Genomic DNA, 19938 nt, shown 5'->3' on the forward strand with positions numbered 1-19938 from the left:
TATATATATATATATATATATATATATATGAGTTTGCATATGTGTGTCTGTGTCGGTATGTGTGTGTATATCTTCTTATTTTTATTTGCATCAGTATATATGCATGTGTGTGTACATGTGTGTGTGTGCAATTTTGTGTCACTGTGCCACTTGTTGATGCAATGTCCATGATGGTGAGGTGAAAGTGGTGGTGGTGGTGGTTTCTGGCAGCAGTGGTGGTGGCGGTCGTGGTAGTAGTAGTAGCAGCAGCAACAGTAGTAGTAGTAGTAGTAGTAGTAGTAGTAGTAGTAGTAGTAGTAGTAGTAGTAGTAGTAGTAGTAGGTGCAGCAGTGGTGGTGGTGGTGGTTTTAGTGGTGGGGGGGGGGGGTGTAATTAAATTCACTATATGCCATTGCTACATTTGTTGCTGTTGTTGTTGCTGTGTGTGTATGTTTGTGTGTGTCTGTGTGTGCATGTCTGTGTCCACATTTATTTGCGCAAGTGTCTATGTATGCATGTATGTCTAATTATATACTATAAATAGTATGTATGTTTATTTAGTTTCTATACATAATTATTCATCACTATGTGTGAGTGTGTGGGTTTTATGTACACGCTTATATGTGTTCATTTTGTAAACGTATGTCTGTCTGTGTATATGTATTGTTATCATTATATTGTCTTTCTGTTCACATTTTCTATCCTGACGTGGTTGAGATTACTCGGGGTGATATTCTATGGTTAGATGCCCTTCCTGATGTCAAACCTTACTTGTCTAACTTGAACATAAGCAAGATGTGACATGATATATCAGATCACTGAGCTGCAAAACTAGATCATGCGGAACATAGACTGATAACACAGTTACCCAAGTGCTGTCAATGTGTAGTCACACACACAAAAACATACCTCCTCATGCACCCCACCCACCCATAACTCACACACACACATATATCTATACACATATGCATGTGTTTGTGTGTGTGTGTGTACTTTGAAGTAAAGATCATTTGCCAACATAACATGGCAGTCCTAGTTTAGGACGAATGTTGCTGTAATTTAGCCCCAGGAGACATCGTCTCCAGCTGGCTATACAACACAATTCCCTTGTTCAAAAATATAAGGACACTCTATCATGTCATATAGCCAGCTGGAGACGATTCTCCTGGGGCTAAAATACAGCAACATTCGTCCTAAACCAGGACTGCCATGTTATGTTGGCAAATGATCTTTACTCCATACACAGTCTACTGTCCAACCACCAACAAGGCTCAGTCCGGGTTATTTACCAATTGCGATTATTTTCATTTCTTTCCCTCAGTGGTCTATTTATTTGTATATCTATTAAGATATCTCTCTATTTACATAACTTTTGCTATATCAGTAGGCTCACCTACCCGTCTGTCTGTTTGTGATCTGGAAATGTAAAAGACTAGAAAGTAACTTCCTCAGTTATTTGCTAAGGTTATTTCACTTCAACTTAACTATCTATAGACATATTTTTAAAGCATAGTTATAGACCTTCCAGACAGTGTTTCATTATATTAAAAATTTTGATTGTGCCAGTGATTCTAACACAAATTTAGAATAATACACACCTCCCCACTCATTCTTTCTAATAAGAAAAGCCTCTCTCTCTCTCTCTCTCTCTCTCTCTCTCTCTCTCTTTCTCTCTCTCTCTCTCTCTCTCTCTCTCTTTCTCTCTCTCTCTCATGTTTTCCCTTTCTATTTCTTCGCTGATTCCACTATTTCCATCTCTTTCTTTTCTTTGCTTCCCTTTTTCCTCCTCCTCCTTCTCTATATATTTCTCCATTCAAGTTATTGTTTCCCTTGGTGTAAATGTAACACGCAGACAAATCACACAGGAATGTAGAAACACATAGAATAATATTCCTTTTTACTCTTGGCACAAGGCCTGAAATTTTGGGAGAGGGCAGCCAGTCAATTAGATTGACCCCAGTACGCAACTGGTACTTAATTTATTGACCCCCAAAAGGATAAAAGGCAAAGTCGAACTCAGCAGAATTTGAACTCAGAACGTAAAGACAGACAAAATACCATTAACCACTTCGCCCCTAACGTTTCTGCTAGCTCACCGCCTTACATAGAATAATATTATAGATAATTGTCCTCCACACCCACATGTTACAGTGGCTTTCCCCATCCCCATACCACCAAATTATCTTTTTACTCATGCACTATACCTGTTCTGTATCTCTACTCCACTCCTGTAGCCTACCCAAACACGTCATCTCTCTCTCAGTGATTAGAAAAATATGGAAAAACTTCATATCATCCTTGCACAGAGGCCATGCTAGTCTTCTCTGTATCATTCCAGTTTTAGAATATGTACTGCTGTAGATAGTATGATGGGATTCTGTACACTTTCTCACTACCAAAGATCACTCTTATGGTATTTGTCTACTCAAAGTTATAGTAGAAGTCACTTGCCCAAAATGCCATGGATTGGGATCAAGTTCCAATAGTATTTAGTTGCAAAATGAACTTCTTAACTACACAGCTGTGTGTGTGTGTTACTTAAGATTAGTCTGCAAAGTATAACATTACCTTTCTTTTTGATTCATGTGAATAAAGAAAATTTTCTTTTTGTTCATTGTATTGGGTGTATATGTGAGTCATAGTGAATTAAAAGTATTGTGATCAATAGGCTGTAGTAGCTTATAGGACACAAGAACTGCATATATACTTGTCATTGTGTGTGAACCAATTAGGCTTAGGGTGATATATCTGGGTTATCAGCAGCCTAAAAGGTTAAAGTTCATTGACAGGGTGTGCTTCTGCTAGAAACAAGAAGATAGGTCATTTTTCCCCCCCACTATAGGTGTTTTGTTGCATCTCTGAACACAATTTTTATTAGCTCATTCAGCTAGATTACCAATTAAGGACTCACCTGGCCAACCAGCAATTTTTACCCTATGGTTTTGTATTCAGTCCCACTGCTTAGCACTTTGGGCAAGAGTCTTTTACTATAGCTCCAGGCTGACCAAAGCCTTGGAATGGATTTGGCAGATAGAAACTAAAAGAAGTAGGCATGGTTGTGTGATAAGAAGCTTGCTTTGCTACCACATGGTTCAGAGGACATTTCCACTGCATGGCACCTGGAACAGATGTCTTCTACTATAGCCTCAAGCTGACCAAGGCCTTGTGAGTTGATCTGGTTGACAGAAACTGAAGGAAGCCTGTTGTGTGTCAGTTTTTCTATCATATTTCAGTACAACTTTTTTCTTCTACCAACTCTGCTCTATAACTACTATAAAACTGAAGAGGAAATAGTTCACACAGTTTTTCAAATGATACTTCCACAAATTGTGTGTGTGTGTGCATGTGTCTTTATTAATTTTACTCCCTTTGTTACAGACATGGACCGTTTAAAGAAAATTAATGGAAGATTCCTGCTGAGAGAAAGCCGCATCAAGCAGAATGACAAAGTAATCTCCATGTTGCAAGATGGTAAAGTTTACCATTTTCATGCTGCACACAAGTTTGACAACTGCTTCCAGATCGACTGTGGACCTATAACACAAGGTAAGCTTTTGTTGGAACTAAAGATGGTGTGATGGGAAAAAATTCAAATAAAAATATTAATCTTACTTGTTAATCATGGCTTCACTTCACATTAACTGCAGACTTGATAGTGATTGACTGGGTAGACTTGGTTATAGCAATTGCAAAGAAAATTTGTTTGACAGTTTGGTGTTAGTGTTTCATAGTTCTTTCTCCATTTTCTTTTGTCTCAAAGGAGAAGACAGGTGGGTGAATAATGTGTGATTAAGTCTCATAGTTGGAGATTATAGTAGACCACCATCAATGGTTAATGTGACAAGCATCAAAGAATTTCTTCAGACTGTTTTTTATTCTTAATAAGATTATGGTGGTGGTGGTGGTGGCAGTTGATCTTCCAATCAAACCAATCTTTCCACTAAATTAGAGTCTTTGCCTCATTATCAAAATGTGTATCGCTGTTGTGTCTTTTCTATAAGTATTTCCATGGTTGTTGCTCTGATGAACTTTCTGATCTGGAACCTTCTCTCAAAACCTTTTAACATGTCATCTGCAACTGTTCTCTGGCACATTGTTTCTTTTAAGCTTCTTAAGTCCTTTTATTCTAATGGCTTCTTTCCTCAAACTACTGCTCTCTGGAACTCACTACTATTGTCTTGTATTCCTTTATTCCTTTGTACTTTGATATTCTGACCTTTAAGTTTTCTGTCAATAGACATCTTTTGAATTTGTAGGCACCATCTTTTCTTTCTTTCTTTTTTTTTTTTTTTTTGTAGTCCTTTATGCTACAGTCAGCCAATCAGCTAGATTTTTCAAAGTCTAGCTGATTGATTGATTGATCATTCAGTCAGTCAGTCAATCAGCTAGATTAGTCAAAGTGTCACTGATTGATTGCTTAAATAATTAATCAAGCAATCAATTAATTTATTGGTTAAATATAAATAAATTGACTACTAATCATTTCTACTATAGGCACAAGACCTGAAATTTGGGGGGAGCAGGAGGTCAGTTACATCAACCCCAATTCTTGACTAGTACTTTATTTTATCAACCCCTAAAGGAGAAAAAGCAAAGTTAAGCTGAACTGAATTTGAACACAGAATGTAAACAGCCAGAAGAAATGCCACTAGGCAGTAGGAAGGGCATCCAGGTGTAGAAATCAGGCCAAAGCAGACACTGGAGCACAATGCAGTGTCTGGACCTACTGGATTTTATTGAATCATCCAAAAGAAAGCAGAAGAAGGAAATGCTTAGAAGCAATTTTCTGCCCCTGAGCAGCAAATCTCTTCTGTTCTCTGTCTCTATCACACTATATACAACTTCCAGTAAGACCACCACATGCCAGCATGGAACATGGGCGTTAAATGATGACGAGAATCAACCATAATGAAATTTGAACACAGAAGACATGATTTAGCAGAGCAAAGAATCTTGTCTGCTGTTCTACCAATTCTATAAATATCGCAACTTTCATTGCCTGACTTGTCAGATTGACGGTGATGTTGTTTACTGTAAACTTCGGTGATTCATTAGCACTGTGTCTGAGAGATAAATGTAGGTGGGAAGATGGTAGTGCTTGTATTTCGTGTGGACTTTGTGTCAAGTAATTGATTCTGTTTATCAGTCTGGAATAAATATTTATATTTTAAACTGCATTTTTAAGTGTCCATCCTCCTATTGCTTTTAGGTATTCTATCTCTGCACATGCATACTCATGCAAATGTGTGTGTGTAGGTGTGTGTGTGTGTGTGTGTGTGTGTGTGTGTGTGCGTGTGTGTGTGTGTGTTGAGTCTATCATCATTTTTACAGCCACTTTTCTATGCTGGTGTGGACCGGTCATGTGGTGTGTGCGTGTGTGTATGTACGCATGTGTTCCATCTTAAACTGAACATCAATCAACCTAATACCTTCACTGTGTATGTGCTTTTGACTTTTGTTGTTTTTGCTTTTATTTTTGGTTTGTCTGTGTGTGTGTGTGCGTGTGTGTGTAGTTATTGTAACATTTAAATAGCTAGAAAAGAGAAAGGAAGAAATTATGTTTAAGATTATATGATTTGAAGAGGGTCCTCAGTATGAGAGAAGGAGATAGAAAAGGTAAGAGAGAAAGAGAGAGAGAGAGAGGGAGAGAGAGAGAGAGTGAGAGAGAGAGAGAAGGAGAGAGAAAGAGAAGGAGAGAGAGAGAGAAGGAGAGAGAGAGGCAAACATCTATTTGTTGGAAAATATTGATAAATACATAAATTTGTGTGTGTGTGTGTGTTTGATAGGCTTCTTTACAGTTTCCATCTATCTATATATTGACACAGTGCAGAGGGAGAATGTTTGAGAAATGGGGAGGTAGTTTTGTGCCAGGTGTTGGGATGTTAAAGTATCATAAGAGGTACAAGTGTAGGTATGTTGCTATAGAGGAGATCCATGGCTACCCTGCACTATGTAAGGGTTGGTAAGAGTATCTGGAAAGAAGATAAGATGGTAGGGATGAAGTGCCAGAGCAAACCATCAAAGACCAAAGAGATTAGTATAAGAGAGGATATGGGCAGTGAATAAACACATACACATGTATGCCAACTTATATACATATTCAGCACAATAATAGAAATTATATCATTACAAATGACCATGTTTATTCATTTTTGTAATTTCTTTATGATCAATGTACATCACTCCTGCACTCCTTACATTACTCTAGGTTTGATAAATTATCAAAGTGTCATTTATTTTGTGATTTTTCTTCTTATTTGCTTCTTAATCAATAGGTATTGATAGACTGATCAAGATCCATCAGCACAAACCAGCTGGATTGCCATGCTGTCTGACAAGCTTCATTTCTGGTAAACCACCACCTGCTGCCCTTCGGTATCAAGGACCAACCAATCTCTTGCACAAAGCTGTCCAAGATCGTAAGTATATGAATCTGTAAGCATAGAAGCATACGGTGGCCAAATTCTTCCTCAACACCATCTCTACATCACTTCTATTTAAACTCCAACCTAGTGACATTAAATATTTGAGAAGTTAACCCTTTTGATACTAAAATGCCTGAGACACTCTCTTCTCCAGTTCTATCATATAAACTTCATGTTTTAAAGAAATTTAAATTAAAATCTTTCATTAAAACTTCATATTGATTTATGTTCCATACACCAGGTTAATAAGGGCATATTCATTTTACAAAATCTACCTTGGTGCTTTTACCATTTAAATACTTAATTCTATCGGATCTGGAAAATTTTACACACACACATAAACACATACACACACACACACACACACAGACATATATATGTATTTATTTTCTTAATCTCCAGAAAATACCAAACTCTGTGCTAAAATTCTAAATTCTAAAGAATGTCCAGATATCGATGCAAGAAACATAGAAGGTAAGTGAATTTTTATGCATTTGATTGATGTGTGTGTGTATGTATATGTATATGTATATATATATATATATATATATATATATATATATATATGATTTTGCCGAAAACAGTGATTTAGCTGCAGAAAAAGCTAAGAACACATGCAGAAAAAGCTAAGAACACCTGCAGAAAAAGCTAAAACACTAGAAATAGCAGCTAAATAGCAGCTAAATCACCGGTGATTTAGCTGCTATTTCTAGCAGAAATTTCGCCAAATATGATTTTGCCAAAAGCAGAAATTTCCCCAAATATTTTGCCAAAAACGGTGATTTAGCTGCTATTTCTAGCAGAAATTTCCCCAAATATGATTTTGTCAAAAGCAGAAATTTCACCAAATATGATTTTGCCAAAAACGGTGATTTAGCTGCTATTTCTAGCAGAAATTTCCCCAAATATGATTTTGCTAAAAGCAGAAATTTCCCATTTAAGGCTTAAATTAATACCATTATCTTTTAATGCCGTACTATTTGCCTTATGTCTTAGTCTAAAAGAAGACTTATGGTTATATATTCTCTGTTTCACATTAATACTACATTCTATGTAAATATAATTCTCGGTTATTGTACTTATAATGCATCTGTACACTACGTTATGGGTGCAACAATTTCCTAATAACGGACAATGGGACTTATTTCTGAAGTTGCACCTAGTATATATATATATATATTTATATATATATATGGGAGAATGTACGAAAAAAAAAAACAACAGACGAGGACAGGTGGTGTAAACAACAAAAGGATGTATTAGTTTGACGCTCGGGAATACAGAAAGTCTTTAACGTTTCGAGCTACGCTCTTCAACAGAAAGAATACGGAGAAAACAAGGAAGATTAGCATCATGCTTGAAAGTCAGAGTACCAAGGAGTTTCAATCAAACTGTTTTGATCCATACACACACACATAAATATACATGCATATATATATATGTATATATGTATGTATATATATATATATATATATGTACATGTATGTTTATATATGTATATGTATGCATGTATATATATATATATATATATATATATATATATATATATATGTATATATGTATGTATACATGTATATATATATGTATGTGTGTATATATAAAGTTTTAAAGGAGTGAGTGGACACACAAAAGGAGGGCACTCAACACATTTATTGAGAGTTACATGCATGGATCAAAACAGTATATATACACTCTCACACACACACACACACACACACAAATATTTCACTGAAGATATCTTAATAAAACCAAAACATGTCAGGAGATGTCACTTTGCATACTAGAAATTAGACTTCTTTCCCATGCCTTACTTGATAAGAATTATCATTAATGCTAATGATTTTGATTTTCTCTTTACTAGTGTAATTTTACTTGATGAAAAGTTATTTGGGGTTGACTTACTTAATTATTAGTTCACACTGAATTATAAAATAATTATATGTGTGTGTGTGTGTGTATATAACTTCACAATATTTCATTTTACACTTCAGGTGATACACCTCTACATATTGCTTGTAAAACAGGAAACAGCAGCATTGTAAAACTTTTTTTGAAATACAATGTCAACCTATCAGTAAAGAATCAAGACCACTGCACACCTCTTCAAGTGAGTTGCTCTTTTTTTTTCGAACTGGTTGTTTGAAGTTAAGCTTTGCCTCAATAAGGATGTATATATATATATATATATATATATATATATATATATAAATATATATATATATATGTATGTATGTATGTATTTATATATATTTTTATACCAAAATTAGGCAAAAATATTGTATCTGTTAACAAACGTAGCAAAATACTCACAAGTGAGATTTTGTATTTATATCAATTTAAATGAGAGCTCAAAACTGATCCATTGAAAATACTTTATTATAATAATGATAATGACCTATGATCATTTCGATGCAATATCCAGATTGATTCATGCATATTATAAAAGTTACGAATGCATTAATTGCTATAATGCTTCAACACAAAGTATCAAACATTAAAACCAGTAGCCATTAACAGGTCCACAGGTGGAACCTGAACTAGTCTCTATTACTTGGGTGACCTCATTACCAATTGCACTCTAGAATGCCTGCCAATCCTTTAGCTGCTGCACTTATCTATATTTCTCCTAGTAGGCACTTACCTATTCTGCAATTTAGATCTTTTTTCATTGTTTTGTTCTTTTTGGTTGTCTCCACTTTTTCTTTAGTTGCTGTATTTACTTAAACTTTATATGTGAATATTGTATATTATATAGAGGCTTGACTCTCTTTCCTGTTATCAAATATGAATGTATATATGTACATACACATACAGATGTGTGTATGTGTGTGTAGTGTGTATACAAGAATTATTTACATACAAATTACAGGTGTGAACACTACACTCCCGGCTACATCCTGCTTGCTCTATTGTCAACATATTATGGACATAAAATGTAAGCAGAGTTGAGTGTTGATATAGTAAAGAATCTGTGTAGTAGGCACTGTAATATCAAACATTTTGTATTCCTGGACCAAGCAACACATTGTATTATTGAGCAAAGCTGGTAATTTCACATTCTTTCACCGTCTAATCAGCTGAAAATGCATGCCAGCCGAGTGTTGGTGCAGCCTTCTCTCCTTTCAGCTGCCACATCCAGAATCTTCTGCTTGATCAAGAACAGAAGCGCTTGAAGTGTCTCTATGTCTACTTGTGACCACATAGACACCTGAAAACAATTAGCAAAAGCATGTTATATGCTACTATGACATGCTCATTTGCTAGCAGCGACTATACATCATAAGTGTGGTCACATTGCACTTTTTAAAAACATTCATTAATATTTGAGACAGCATCTGTGACTCCCATAAATATGATAAGCTTTATTGTGTATCATAATTAGAATTACATTAAAACAAGTATCATTATCATCATCACTTTTAACATCCAATTTACAATGCTTACATGGATCAGATGAAGTTTATTGAGGTAGATTTCCTACAGCTGCATGCTCTTCCTGTCATTAACTCTCACCTGTTTCCAAGCAAGCTGATATTTTCCAATGGCTGGACATGTTCTCACAAAATATTGGAAATGAATGGCACTTCATGTACAAGTGACAATTATTTACAACTGATATGTGATGTCAAGACAAGGAGACACAAATGTACTCACTCAGAGGCACACACAGATGTGTGTGTGTATAAATGTATCATCATCATCGTCATCATCATCATTTAACGTCCATCTTCCATGCATGGGTAGGACGGTTGATAGGAGCCAGCCAAGTAGAAAAACTACCTAGGCTACCGTGTCCGTTTTGGCAAAGATTTTACAGCTGGATGCCCTTCCTAACACCAGCTACTCCACAGAGTGCACTCAGTGCTTTTTATATGGCATTAGCACAGGTGAGGTTAGTTTGGGCATGATTTTTACAGTTGGATGCCCTTCCAAATGCCAACTACGTCACAGTGTGGACTGGATGCTTTTAACATGGCACCAGCACTGGCAGGGTAACCAAGTAACTCACAAGACATGGAATTATGAGAGGGGCAGGGCATTTGATGAGGGGGAACTTGTGTCAGAGGATGAAAGGTTAGAGTCTGACAAAGAGACAGAGAGACAGAAGCAGGTATCTTGCCACAACAGAAGGGGCATTAGAGGAGGGGATCCAGTATCAAATGATGAAAGGTTAGAATGTAATGGGGAAATAGAGAGGCAAAATAGGTGTCTTGCTATAGAGGAGGTACATGGTTACCCAGGGAGAGAGAGAGAGAGAGAGAAAGAAAAGAGATAGAGTAAATTTCAGACTCATAGTTGTGAAAATAGTCTAGAAAATTGGGTAAATATCCCTAGAAGTCAGAAAAAAACTCACCTGCAGGCAACTATGGAAAATTGAACATTGTACTTCTCAGATATTGGCTGAGCACTCTGTATGCGTGTCAGGGGCCACTTAGCTTAATGCAATTCTTTGCAAACCCCATCGCTCATCAATTCATCTACAATTCAACTGAAATTCTCTCTATAAACATCTAATGGACTAGTGTTAAATTTACAATGGTTCACTTCCCTTCACTAATTACTGTAGTGAGCTGTGTTTAATTAATTCTGAATTTATAAACAACTTGATGGAAATATTAACAATGAATGCAACATGAAATATGATATCTTGGACAAAAAGGAAAAAAAAAGTTATACTCTTTGGTTGGCTGTCCAGTTCTTTACCAATTTAGCCAAACTTGATTCAAGCTTTTACTTTAGAAAACTTAACAATTTTTTTTTTTTTTTATTAAAAAAGGGAAAAGAACATTTGGAAATCTAGGATTATTTTGAAATCATAAAATTTCAGTTGTTTTCCGGAAAGTCTCTTGAGATATTTAATCTGTATTAAGTGTGTTTGACAATTTTCATATCTTAGCATAGTTTAGATTTGTATAACCAGAAAAACCAGGAAGTTAGTCAAGTTGAATTTACCATAAAAGGGCATAATCAGGATATTTTGTCATGTAATTATGATATTATTCATTTAGTTTCTGGCCATTTGAGGTTCATATAACCAATTTTTATTATTTTGTTTGTCATCCATCTCATGGTTTGTTTTTAGAAGAGTTTTCTTCTGAATTGTCATACCACCCTGCCTTAATTTTGACACTGAGAAATATGAGGTGGAAGAAGAGCTTCACATTTCTTATTTGTAACAGTGTATGTTGTTTTTTTGCTCAAACCTCAATCAGTACTGCTCAGGCAGACTTATGATCAAATGCATTCTAGCCAGGTTTATTTTTCTAATACAGTGTATTTATTGGTTGGATTGGGTTGAATTGTCCACTGTAGGACGAAGGCCTCGGCATGTTCTCTCCACCAACCACAGTCTGATGTGGAAGCTGTGAATTTGAGCTTGAAATCGTAGTGGTTTGATGATCTTACACTGCCATACTGGCTCAACATGGCTTGGCAGAGGAGTGCAGTTTTTATACTCTTTGCCCTGGAGTAGTTACGTTCATTACATTCACCCCAGTACTCAACTGGTACTTATTTTTCATCGACCCCCAAAAGGGTGAAAGACAAAGTTGGCCATGGTAGAATTTGAACTCTGAACATAAAGACAAATGGAATACACTAAGCATTTTGCCCAGCATACTAACAATTCTGCCAGCTTTTAGGATAATATTATTTAATATATGTCCATATATATTTCTAAGATAGTAGAGTATTATTTAAGAGAGATTTTACTGCTATTTCTAGTAGTTTGAACAATCACAAAGTGACTCTGCTCTTGTGAGTGTGTGTGTGTGTGTGTGTGTGTGTGTGTGTGTGTGTGTGTGTACATGCTCAAATGTGCATCTGTACATTTGAGCATGTATACACACACATCTGTATTTATATATCCCATGCTCATCACTGCTAGAACAAGGTGATGCTGATGTTGACATTCTTAAACTCACAACTTGGCTGTACCTAAATGCAAATTTCAGAATGTTCACCCCAAGCTTACATGAGAGAAAGTATACTCTCCAATACCAGACACAGCCTCCGTAAGACTATTTGTCTTGTAGCTGGAGACTTAGATTCCTTCTTTCCACCAATTTTGTTTCTTCCCTTGCCTGTTTTTTTTTCCTCTTTTTTCTCTTTTACTATTGTATATGCCAACGTATATAATACCACTGGGTGTACAAGACACTCCCCCACCCAGAATTTCCATTTAAAAAGTGGGTTTTGAGCTACACTTGCTGTATAAGACTATCCTAAGTTTTCGTAGAAAATAGTTCAAGCTCCAAAGGTAGGAGGTTCATAGCGAAAGGGATCCGGTGAGCTGTAGCTTCGTCAGCAGCCCCTGAAGCTTCTGCTTTTCTTGTGTTTCAATAGCATTTTAACTATTTTTCAATCAGTAAACTTTATATGCAGTCTTGATTGTTTAAAATGTATCCAGTTCTTCTCAAGAAGTGGCCAAATATTGTAAATTATCTACTATAAAACACATCAAATGTGCTTGGCTGGTGTAAACACTACTGTAGTGACATCACTTAGACACTGGTTATTTTACAGGAACTAACATGGTCTCAAGTATACCACAATAACACCATTTACTTGTATGAGAGAGCGCTCTAACAAGACAGTGTAAACAGAATAGACCACGGGATCCAGTTGAATGGGCTGATTGTTTACATTTTCTGTTCATTAGCTGTTGCAAATGGCGACTGGTGTCTGTCTGCTAAGCTTGCTGTGCTGTTATTTTAATATAATCTTACTGTTAATCCAGCTTCCCAAACATATATGTAAGTATCAGTAGAAAATACTGAGTTGTAGACCCATTCAATCTATGTGAGTGTTTTACAGTGTTCTCCATTAATACGTGCAAGTCTCAGTAGAAAATACTGTGCTGAAGAGCCATAGGATCTATGCAAGTGTTTTACGCTGTTCTCCACCGACATTGCTGCTTCTCTAAACCACGGGAATTTATGGTTCAGATTTTATGTGGAGTATATAAGACGACCCCTAGTTTTGGGGGGATTTTAAAACATTCAAATTCCATCCTGTACACCAGTATATATGGTATCTGATCCCTATTTCTGCCTTCTTTCCATTTTTTTACATACTTTTCTTTTTTTTTTCATCTCTTTTTTTTTCAATTGATGGCAACACCTTCATACCAGGAGTTACACCATATTAGGCATCATCCCTAGTTTGCTGCACCTATATTAATCTCCTAGTACTAACTTTCAGAAAAAACAGTCCTTGTTTCCCAGAATGCCTCCCAGGAGTAGCTATAACTTCCTCTACAGTTCCCAAACAAATGAATTTCATGTTCAGTAACAGCACCACCATCACCATTACTATCACCAACAACAACAAATAATTTATAGTGTTATATAGAGAGAGAGAGAGTTGTCTTTGTATAAGTGCATGTGTGTATTTGAATATGTATGCAAGCATATGTATATATGGTTGTGTCAGTTAGCTCCTGTCTACAGTAAACAATACTAAGTAAGTGCTATCACCAGTTAACCTATTTTTTAAGTTATCATCTCCAGCCCCAAACAGGATATCACAATATATCACGTGGTGTATACCACTTGATATTTAATACAAGGTGTGTCCACTAACAACTTTAGCTCCTCTTTTCTCTCAAATTTGAATTTACTACACCCATTTTCCAGTTTGGTATCTTTATCTATCTATCTATCTATCTATCTATCTATATATATATATATATATATATATATATATATATATATATATGAGAGTAAGCACATAAAATGTGCAACAAGGTGGAAAAAAGACTACTCAAATACCAGAGTAATATGCATTATTTAAAAGCAGCAGAAATATAACAAAAGACTGTTACTCGGAGTTACACGTTCCCGTTCATCAGACAATGTGTGTGTGTGTGTGTCTGTCTGTGTGAATCCCTAAAACTCGAGAACTACACAACCGATTTCATTCAAATTTTACACATGCCTTACTTAGGATCCATGTAGTGTCATAGGCCCAAAAAATGTTCAACTTCTTGCCTAATGCAATCCCAGAACAATCTCTTACCTCTTCCCTTTAATAGTTTAACTATTAATACTGAAACTATTAAAGTGAAACTATTATCTCACATATATACAGGGGCATACATACATATATATAATACATATTATGTATATATATATATATATATATATATATATATATATATATATTGATAGGATGGACAACAAAAGAAAGAAAGAGACGTCAATATTATGTAAATAGAGGAATTTATCTGTAAAAATATGTGACACTTATTTAGTAGCCATGATAAAAGTTTCGGATGCCGGGGTGGGAGCCCACGCCAACATCTCTTCAGTTATCTGGCCATTGAAAATTCCTGTGAAAAATGACCGTTAAAACCCTAACCCTAACCCTGTGTAGTGAAAAGGTCAAAAGGCGTCTAAAACTGCGCATATTATCGCATATATCTATATACGCACGCATGTATCTCTATATACGCAGGCATTTATCTATATATGCATGCACCAATTCAACCAATATATTTTGGGGTAATTGGTTGAAGAAGTTCCCTGATCCCTGCACTAGTGCTAATATCACGATAGAAGCACCTAGTACACTCTGTAAGTGGTTGGCTAACGGGATCAAGCAGCACTAATGCAGAGCTTGAGTTAACTCTTTAGTCTTGCTGAAGGCAAGACAACCCCTATAGTGCTGGTGCTACAGAAAAATATACTCAGTTCACTTTGGAATAATATTCCATTTAATAATGTGGAATTATTAAATGTGAAATACAAAAATGTGACTTTGATCTTGAGTAAGTATGGTTAAAACTCAAGAGATGTCAAAATAAAATCAGTTTAAATATTAACTATATCTTAATTTTACAGATTCTACGGATAAATTCACTTCAATTTACCATGATCTTCTCTTTAATTTTATTTAGGTGGCTTGCCAAGCAAATCAACCTGAGATTATTTCTGACCTCTTACAAATTGCTAAATATGATCCACATGAAAGATGTGTAGTGTCAGGATTATATCCACTACATGAAGTGGCACAAAAGGGATATCATAAATGTGTACAGGTACGTATATAAAGGTGTGCATGTGTGTGTGTAATTTGTTTGTTTTTTTAATTGCTAAATATGGCTCTCATAAAAGATCATATGTGGAGGCGCAATGGCCCAGTGGTTAGGACAGCAGACTCGCGGTCATAGGATCGAGGTTTTAATTCCCAGACCGGACGTTATGAGTGTTTATTGAGCAAAAACACCTAAAGCTCCACGAGGCTCCGGCAGAGGGATGGTTGCGAACCCTGCTGTACTCTTTTACCACGGATAATGGAGAGAATCATTTGTAAACTGCATATTCTGCTTCCTGACTGTGCAGGCTGTGTAACTCTCCATTAATTCCCGCATTTCTAAATTTGCTTTTAAATGCTTCAGATCCTCTAAGAGTTATCTTTACTTATTAGTTTTTCAATATCAGTAAAGAATTACTGGTAATACTCCATAGATAAATGTAGCAAAAACCATGTTAAGGAACCATTCTTGTGTTTGGGTGGTAGGTAAATTTAAATCATCACCTGATTTAACATGAATGTCATCTAGCACTTGGACATCTTTAGGGGAGTCCACTGTTTTGCACGGATCCTTATCAGATCCTTGATCTAAGGACAGCTTAGTCTCATCAGTCTGGGAAGTCCTGAGAAGGACTGTGTAGGCAGGTGCCCTTCCTCTTCTACCTGAACTATAAACAAACAAAAAACAATTAATAAATGAATAATATTCACCAACCCCTATCAACACCATTACCACCATCACTGCTGTTGCCACCTTCACCATCTTCTGCACCTAACTGCTTTATTTAGGTAAAATATATCAATTTCTTTTTTCCTATTTTAGTTATTTCTGCAGAATCTCTCACCAGCATTTCCAAGAACTCAAGAAGGTTTAACACCATTAGATCTAGCAGTCGAAGGCAAACACAGTAAATGTGTCAAACTCTTTGGTAACTATAGTTTTACTCTTTATTCTCTGTTTATTACTCATTGTATTTACTCTTTGTTTAACTTTCCTCATGACATTTTAGTAACATGGGAATATCTCTGCATGCATTCGTCATTTAGCTAAGCATATCATTTACATCTTCAACAGGTATAACAAGCATATTTACATATGTGTGTGTGTGTGTGTGTGTAGGTGGGTGGGCAGGTGTCTACATACTTGTATTTACATTGATGTGTACATTTATGCATGGTTATATTTATGTGCAGTGCCATGTAAAGGCGCCCATGTAGTGTCACATAAAAGCACCCAGCACTTTCTGTAAAGTGGTTCATGTTAGGAAGGGCATCCAGCTGTAGAAACCATGCTAAATCAGACTGGAGTCTTGTGCAACACTCCCCACCCACTAGCTTTCCAGCTCTGGTCACACTGTCCAACCCATGCCAGTATGAACAATAGACATTAAAGGGTGATGATGATGATGTGTGTGTATGCATGTGTGTATGTCATCATCATTATCATTTTCTCAGGCTTCCATGGGTTGAATAGGTCTTCTTCAGCACAGCTTCTCACTACCTGAAACCATTTCACTTGATGTCCATTCTTCATTCTTAATAATGTCCTTTTCACCCACATTTTACATTGATCACTCACCTGAACCACAAATTATCTCTCCTTCTCCACCATACATCTCTCTCTCACTCTCTTCCCCCATATACTATGTCTGCCTCCTCCCCACATACGCACTCTCTTGTAACCTTCCCAACCACACATCATCTCCCACTAACCCATGTCTCATTTGTCACTTCCAATAATCCACCAATATATTCCTCACCCCTACATAATCTCTACAGTTGTCACTCTTCCCTACCATACATCTCTCTCTCTCTTACCCCATATTCTATGCCTATCTCCCCCTCCCCCACATACACACATTCTTGTAACCTTCCCACCCACACATCATCTCTCCCCCCACCTACCACTCACAACCCATATGTCTCAATGGTCACTTCCAGTGCTTATCTACAAATCCATTCCTCAATCTCTGCAGTTGTCACCTACTCTGCTCCACCTTCCCTGCTTATCATCTCTCAACACTTGTTCAAAAATTATATCCACCCTCTCAGCTATTCCCCATCTCCAGACATCTCTCACTTTCCTTTACACTTTCACAATCCCTACCCACCCACACTCCCTGCCCCCCCCCCGCTTATATCTACCCACGTCTTCCTTGAGGTTCCACCCAGACACCTCATGGCCACATTTTTTACCTCTTCCCTACCCTGCCCCAGTCACTCCTACTCTTTCTTCTAGAATGTAACTAAATGGTTCCTCTACAAGAGAAGCTGTTCTGTTCTGGCCCCTTCTCTCCTACTTTAACCACCAGCCTCATAAATCCAATGCCCACCCCCACCCACCTGTCTACAGTAGCACAATTCACCTGAAGGAGATCTTAGTCTTGCAAGCTGCATGGTGACCTCCCTAGTATTGGTGCCATAAAAAAGAGCACCTACTACACATTGTAAATTGGTTGGTGCGAGGTGGGACATCCAGCAGACATAAGCGCACAATTGAGTCCTAGAACCTACCAGTTCTTGTCAAACCATCCAACTCATGTGAGCACAAAACATGGATGCTAAATGGTGGTGGTGGCGGTGGCAGTGGCGGCGGCGGCGGCGGCGATGACGATAGTGATGATGATGATTATGATAATGATGATGATGTTTTGTAAAAAAAATCTTTTGAAACATTTTTTCCCCATGATTACCAAGAAAAATTTAAAAAAAAAACAACAAAGAGCAAAAATATTCAATTTCATTTGATTTGAGTATTGTCTATTATGTGTGATAAATTTATATTTTCACAGAGAAATACGTCCCTCCCCAGGCATTAACAAAACTTGAACATTGGTTACATCCAGAACTTGAACGACAAGTAAGCACATGTGTTTTTATGTATTTATGTATTTATTGATGTATTTATTCTTCCTATTGAAAACTAATGTTTCTTATTGATTTTTTATTTTGTTTTCTTTGTTTTCAAATTCATTATTTTATTGGTCACAAATATCTTTGCCATCATCCTCAACACCCATCCCTCCATAAACACATGCTCTTCCTCTCTCTCTCTCTCTCTCTCTCTCTCTCTCTCTCTCTCTCTCTCTCTCTCTTACCTCTCTTTGTCATTATACCTACCTATTTTGTTTGTCAAACCATCCCTCTCTCTATCTTTTTTCTTACTCATTCACACGCGCGCGCACGCACACACGCACGCACACACACACACACACACACCACTCATAAATACATATACACACACACGCACACACACACCACTCATAAATACATATACACACACACGCACACACACACCACTCATAAATACATATACACACACACATTGTTATACTTTTGAATGATGGCACACTGCTGGCTAGGTGGGAAGGCTAATATTCCCCTGAACAGAATACCAGTTTGTCACAGGGTTTCTCATCTACAGTTGAGTGGACTTGAACGACATGAAATGAAGTGCTTTTTTCCTCAAGAACACAGTGCACCACTGGCTTGGGAATTGAAACTACAATCTTTCAATCATGAGTGCAACACCCTAACCACAGTTTCCAGTTTTCATCCGTAAATTTCTTTTGGCGAGGTTAATACAATGCTGTAGAAGAAATAGTATTTGCTCAGTGTAGTCTGTAATAGCATGTGAGAATAATTTTAAAATATGCATCCAGATCTTACACTTATATTGAGCAGACAGAAAATAGCACAACTAAGCACTGTCTGTGGCTGTGTGGTAAGAAGCTTGCTTCCCAGTCACATTGTTCCAGTTTCACTCCCACTGCATGGCACCTTGGGCAAGTGTCTTCTACTATAGCTTCAGGTCGGCTAAAGCCTTCTGAGTGGATTTGGTTGACGGAAACTGTAAGAAGCCCGTCGTATATATATATGAACATATCTATATGTGTGTGTCTGTGTTTGTCTCCCACCACTGCTTGACAACAAATGTTGGTATGTTTATGTCCCCATAACTTAGCAGTTCAGCAAAAGAGACTGATAGAATAAGTACTTTGCTTTAAAAAAAATAGATACTGGGGTGAATTTGTTTGACTAAAACCCTTTAAGGCAGTGCCCTAGCATGGCCGCCACAGTCAGCTAACTGAAACAAGTAAAAGATAAAATATGATATAACAGAAAAAATGAAACCAAAACAAAACAAAGCACTGCATGTAACCAACAAACATAGAGCTATGCAATGGAAACGTGTAATTAAAATAAGACTTGCGAATAATAATGGTATCTGATTTAGATACAAGCAAAACCAGGTATTTTGAGGGGCAGGTTTAGCCAATAGTATCAACCCCAGCACTTTATTTTATCTACTCTGAAAGGATGAAAGGCAAAGTTGACCTCAGCAGCATTTGAAATCAGAACATAAAGAGCTAGAAGAAATATTGCAAAGCAATTTTTCCAATGCTGTATTGGTTCAGCCAGTGAACTGCCTTTAACCCTCGGCTTATTATTATTATTATTATTATTATTATTATTATTATTATTATTATTATTATTA

At 36.7% G+C, this 19938-nt stretch overlaps 1 protein-coding gene and 1 pseudogene across 2 annotated transcripts in view; one reads left to right on the forward strand and one right to left on the reverse strand.

The window, feature by feature from the left end:
- The window catches only part of LOC106875391 (tyrosine-protein kinase HTK16), a 51402-nt gene that overhangs the window by 14683 nt on the left and 16781 nt on the right, over positions 1-19938 (forward strand). Inside the window, exons 1-8 of one of the 2 annotated variants that reach the window (XM_089337784.1) lie at positions 2759-3144; positions 3358-3525; positions 6255-6398; positions 6807-6878; positions 8396-8511; positions 15304-15444; positions 16264-16369; positions 18233-18300. In XM_089337784.1, the coding sequence (XP_089193910.1) occupies positions 3360-3525; positions 6255-6398; positions 6807-6878; positions 8396-8511; positions 15304-15444; positions 16264-16369; positions 18233-18300 (813 nt within the window). In that variant the 5' untranslated portion in view covers positions 2759-3144; positions 3358-3359. Of the gene's footprint in view, positions 1-2758; positions 3145-3357; positions 3526-6254; positions 6399-6806; positions 6879-8395; positions 8512-15303; positions 15445-16263; positions 16370-18232; positions 18301-19938 lie in introns of those variants that run through there. The other variant, XM_089337783.1, reaches the window with a different exon arrangement.
- On the reverse strand, positions 2250-2347 carry LOC128250187 (U6 spliceosomal RNA; annotated as a pseudogene).

This window comes from Octopus bimaculoides, chromosome 19 (genome assembly GCF_046866305.1).
Source record: "Octopus bimaculoides isolate indiv1 chromosome 19, ASM4686630v1, whole genome shotgun sequence".
Classification (NCBI taxonomy): Eukaryota; Metazoa; Mollusca; class Cephalopoda; order Octopoda; family Octopodidae; genus Octopus; species Octopus bimaculoides.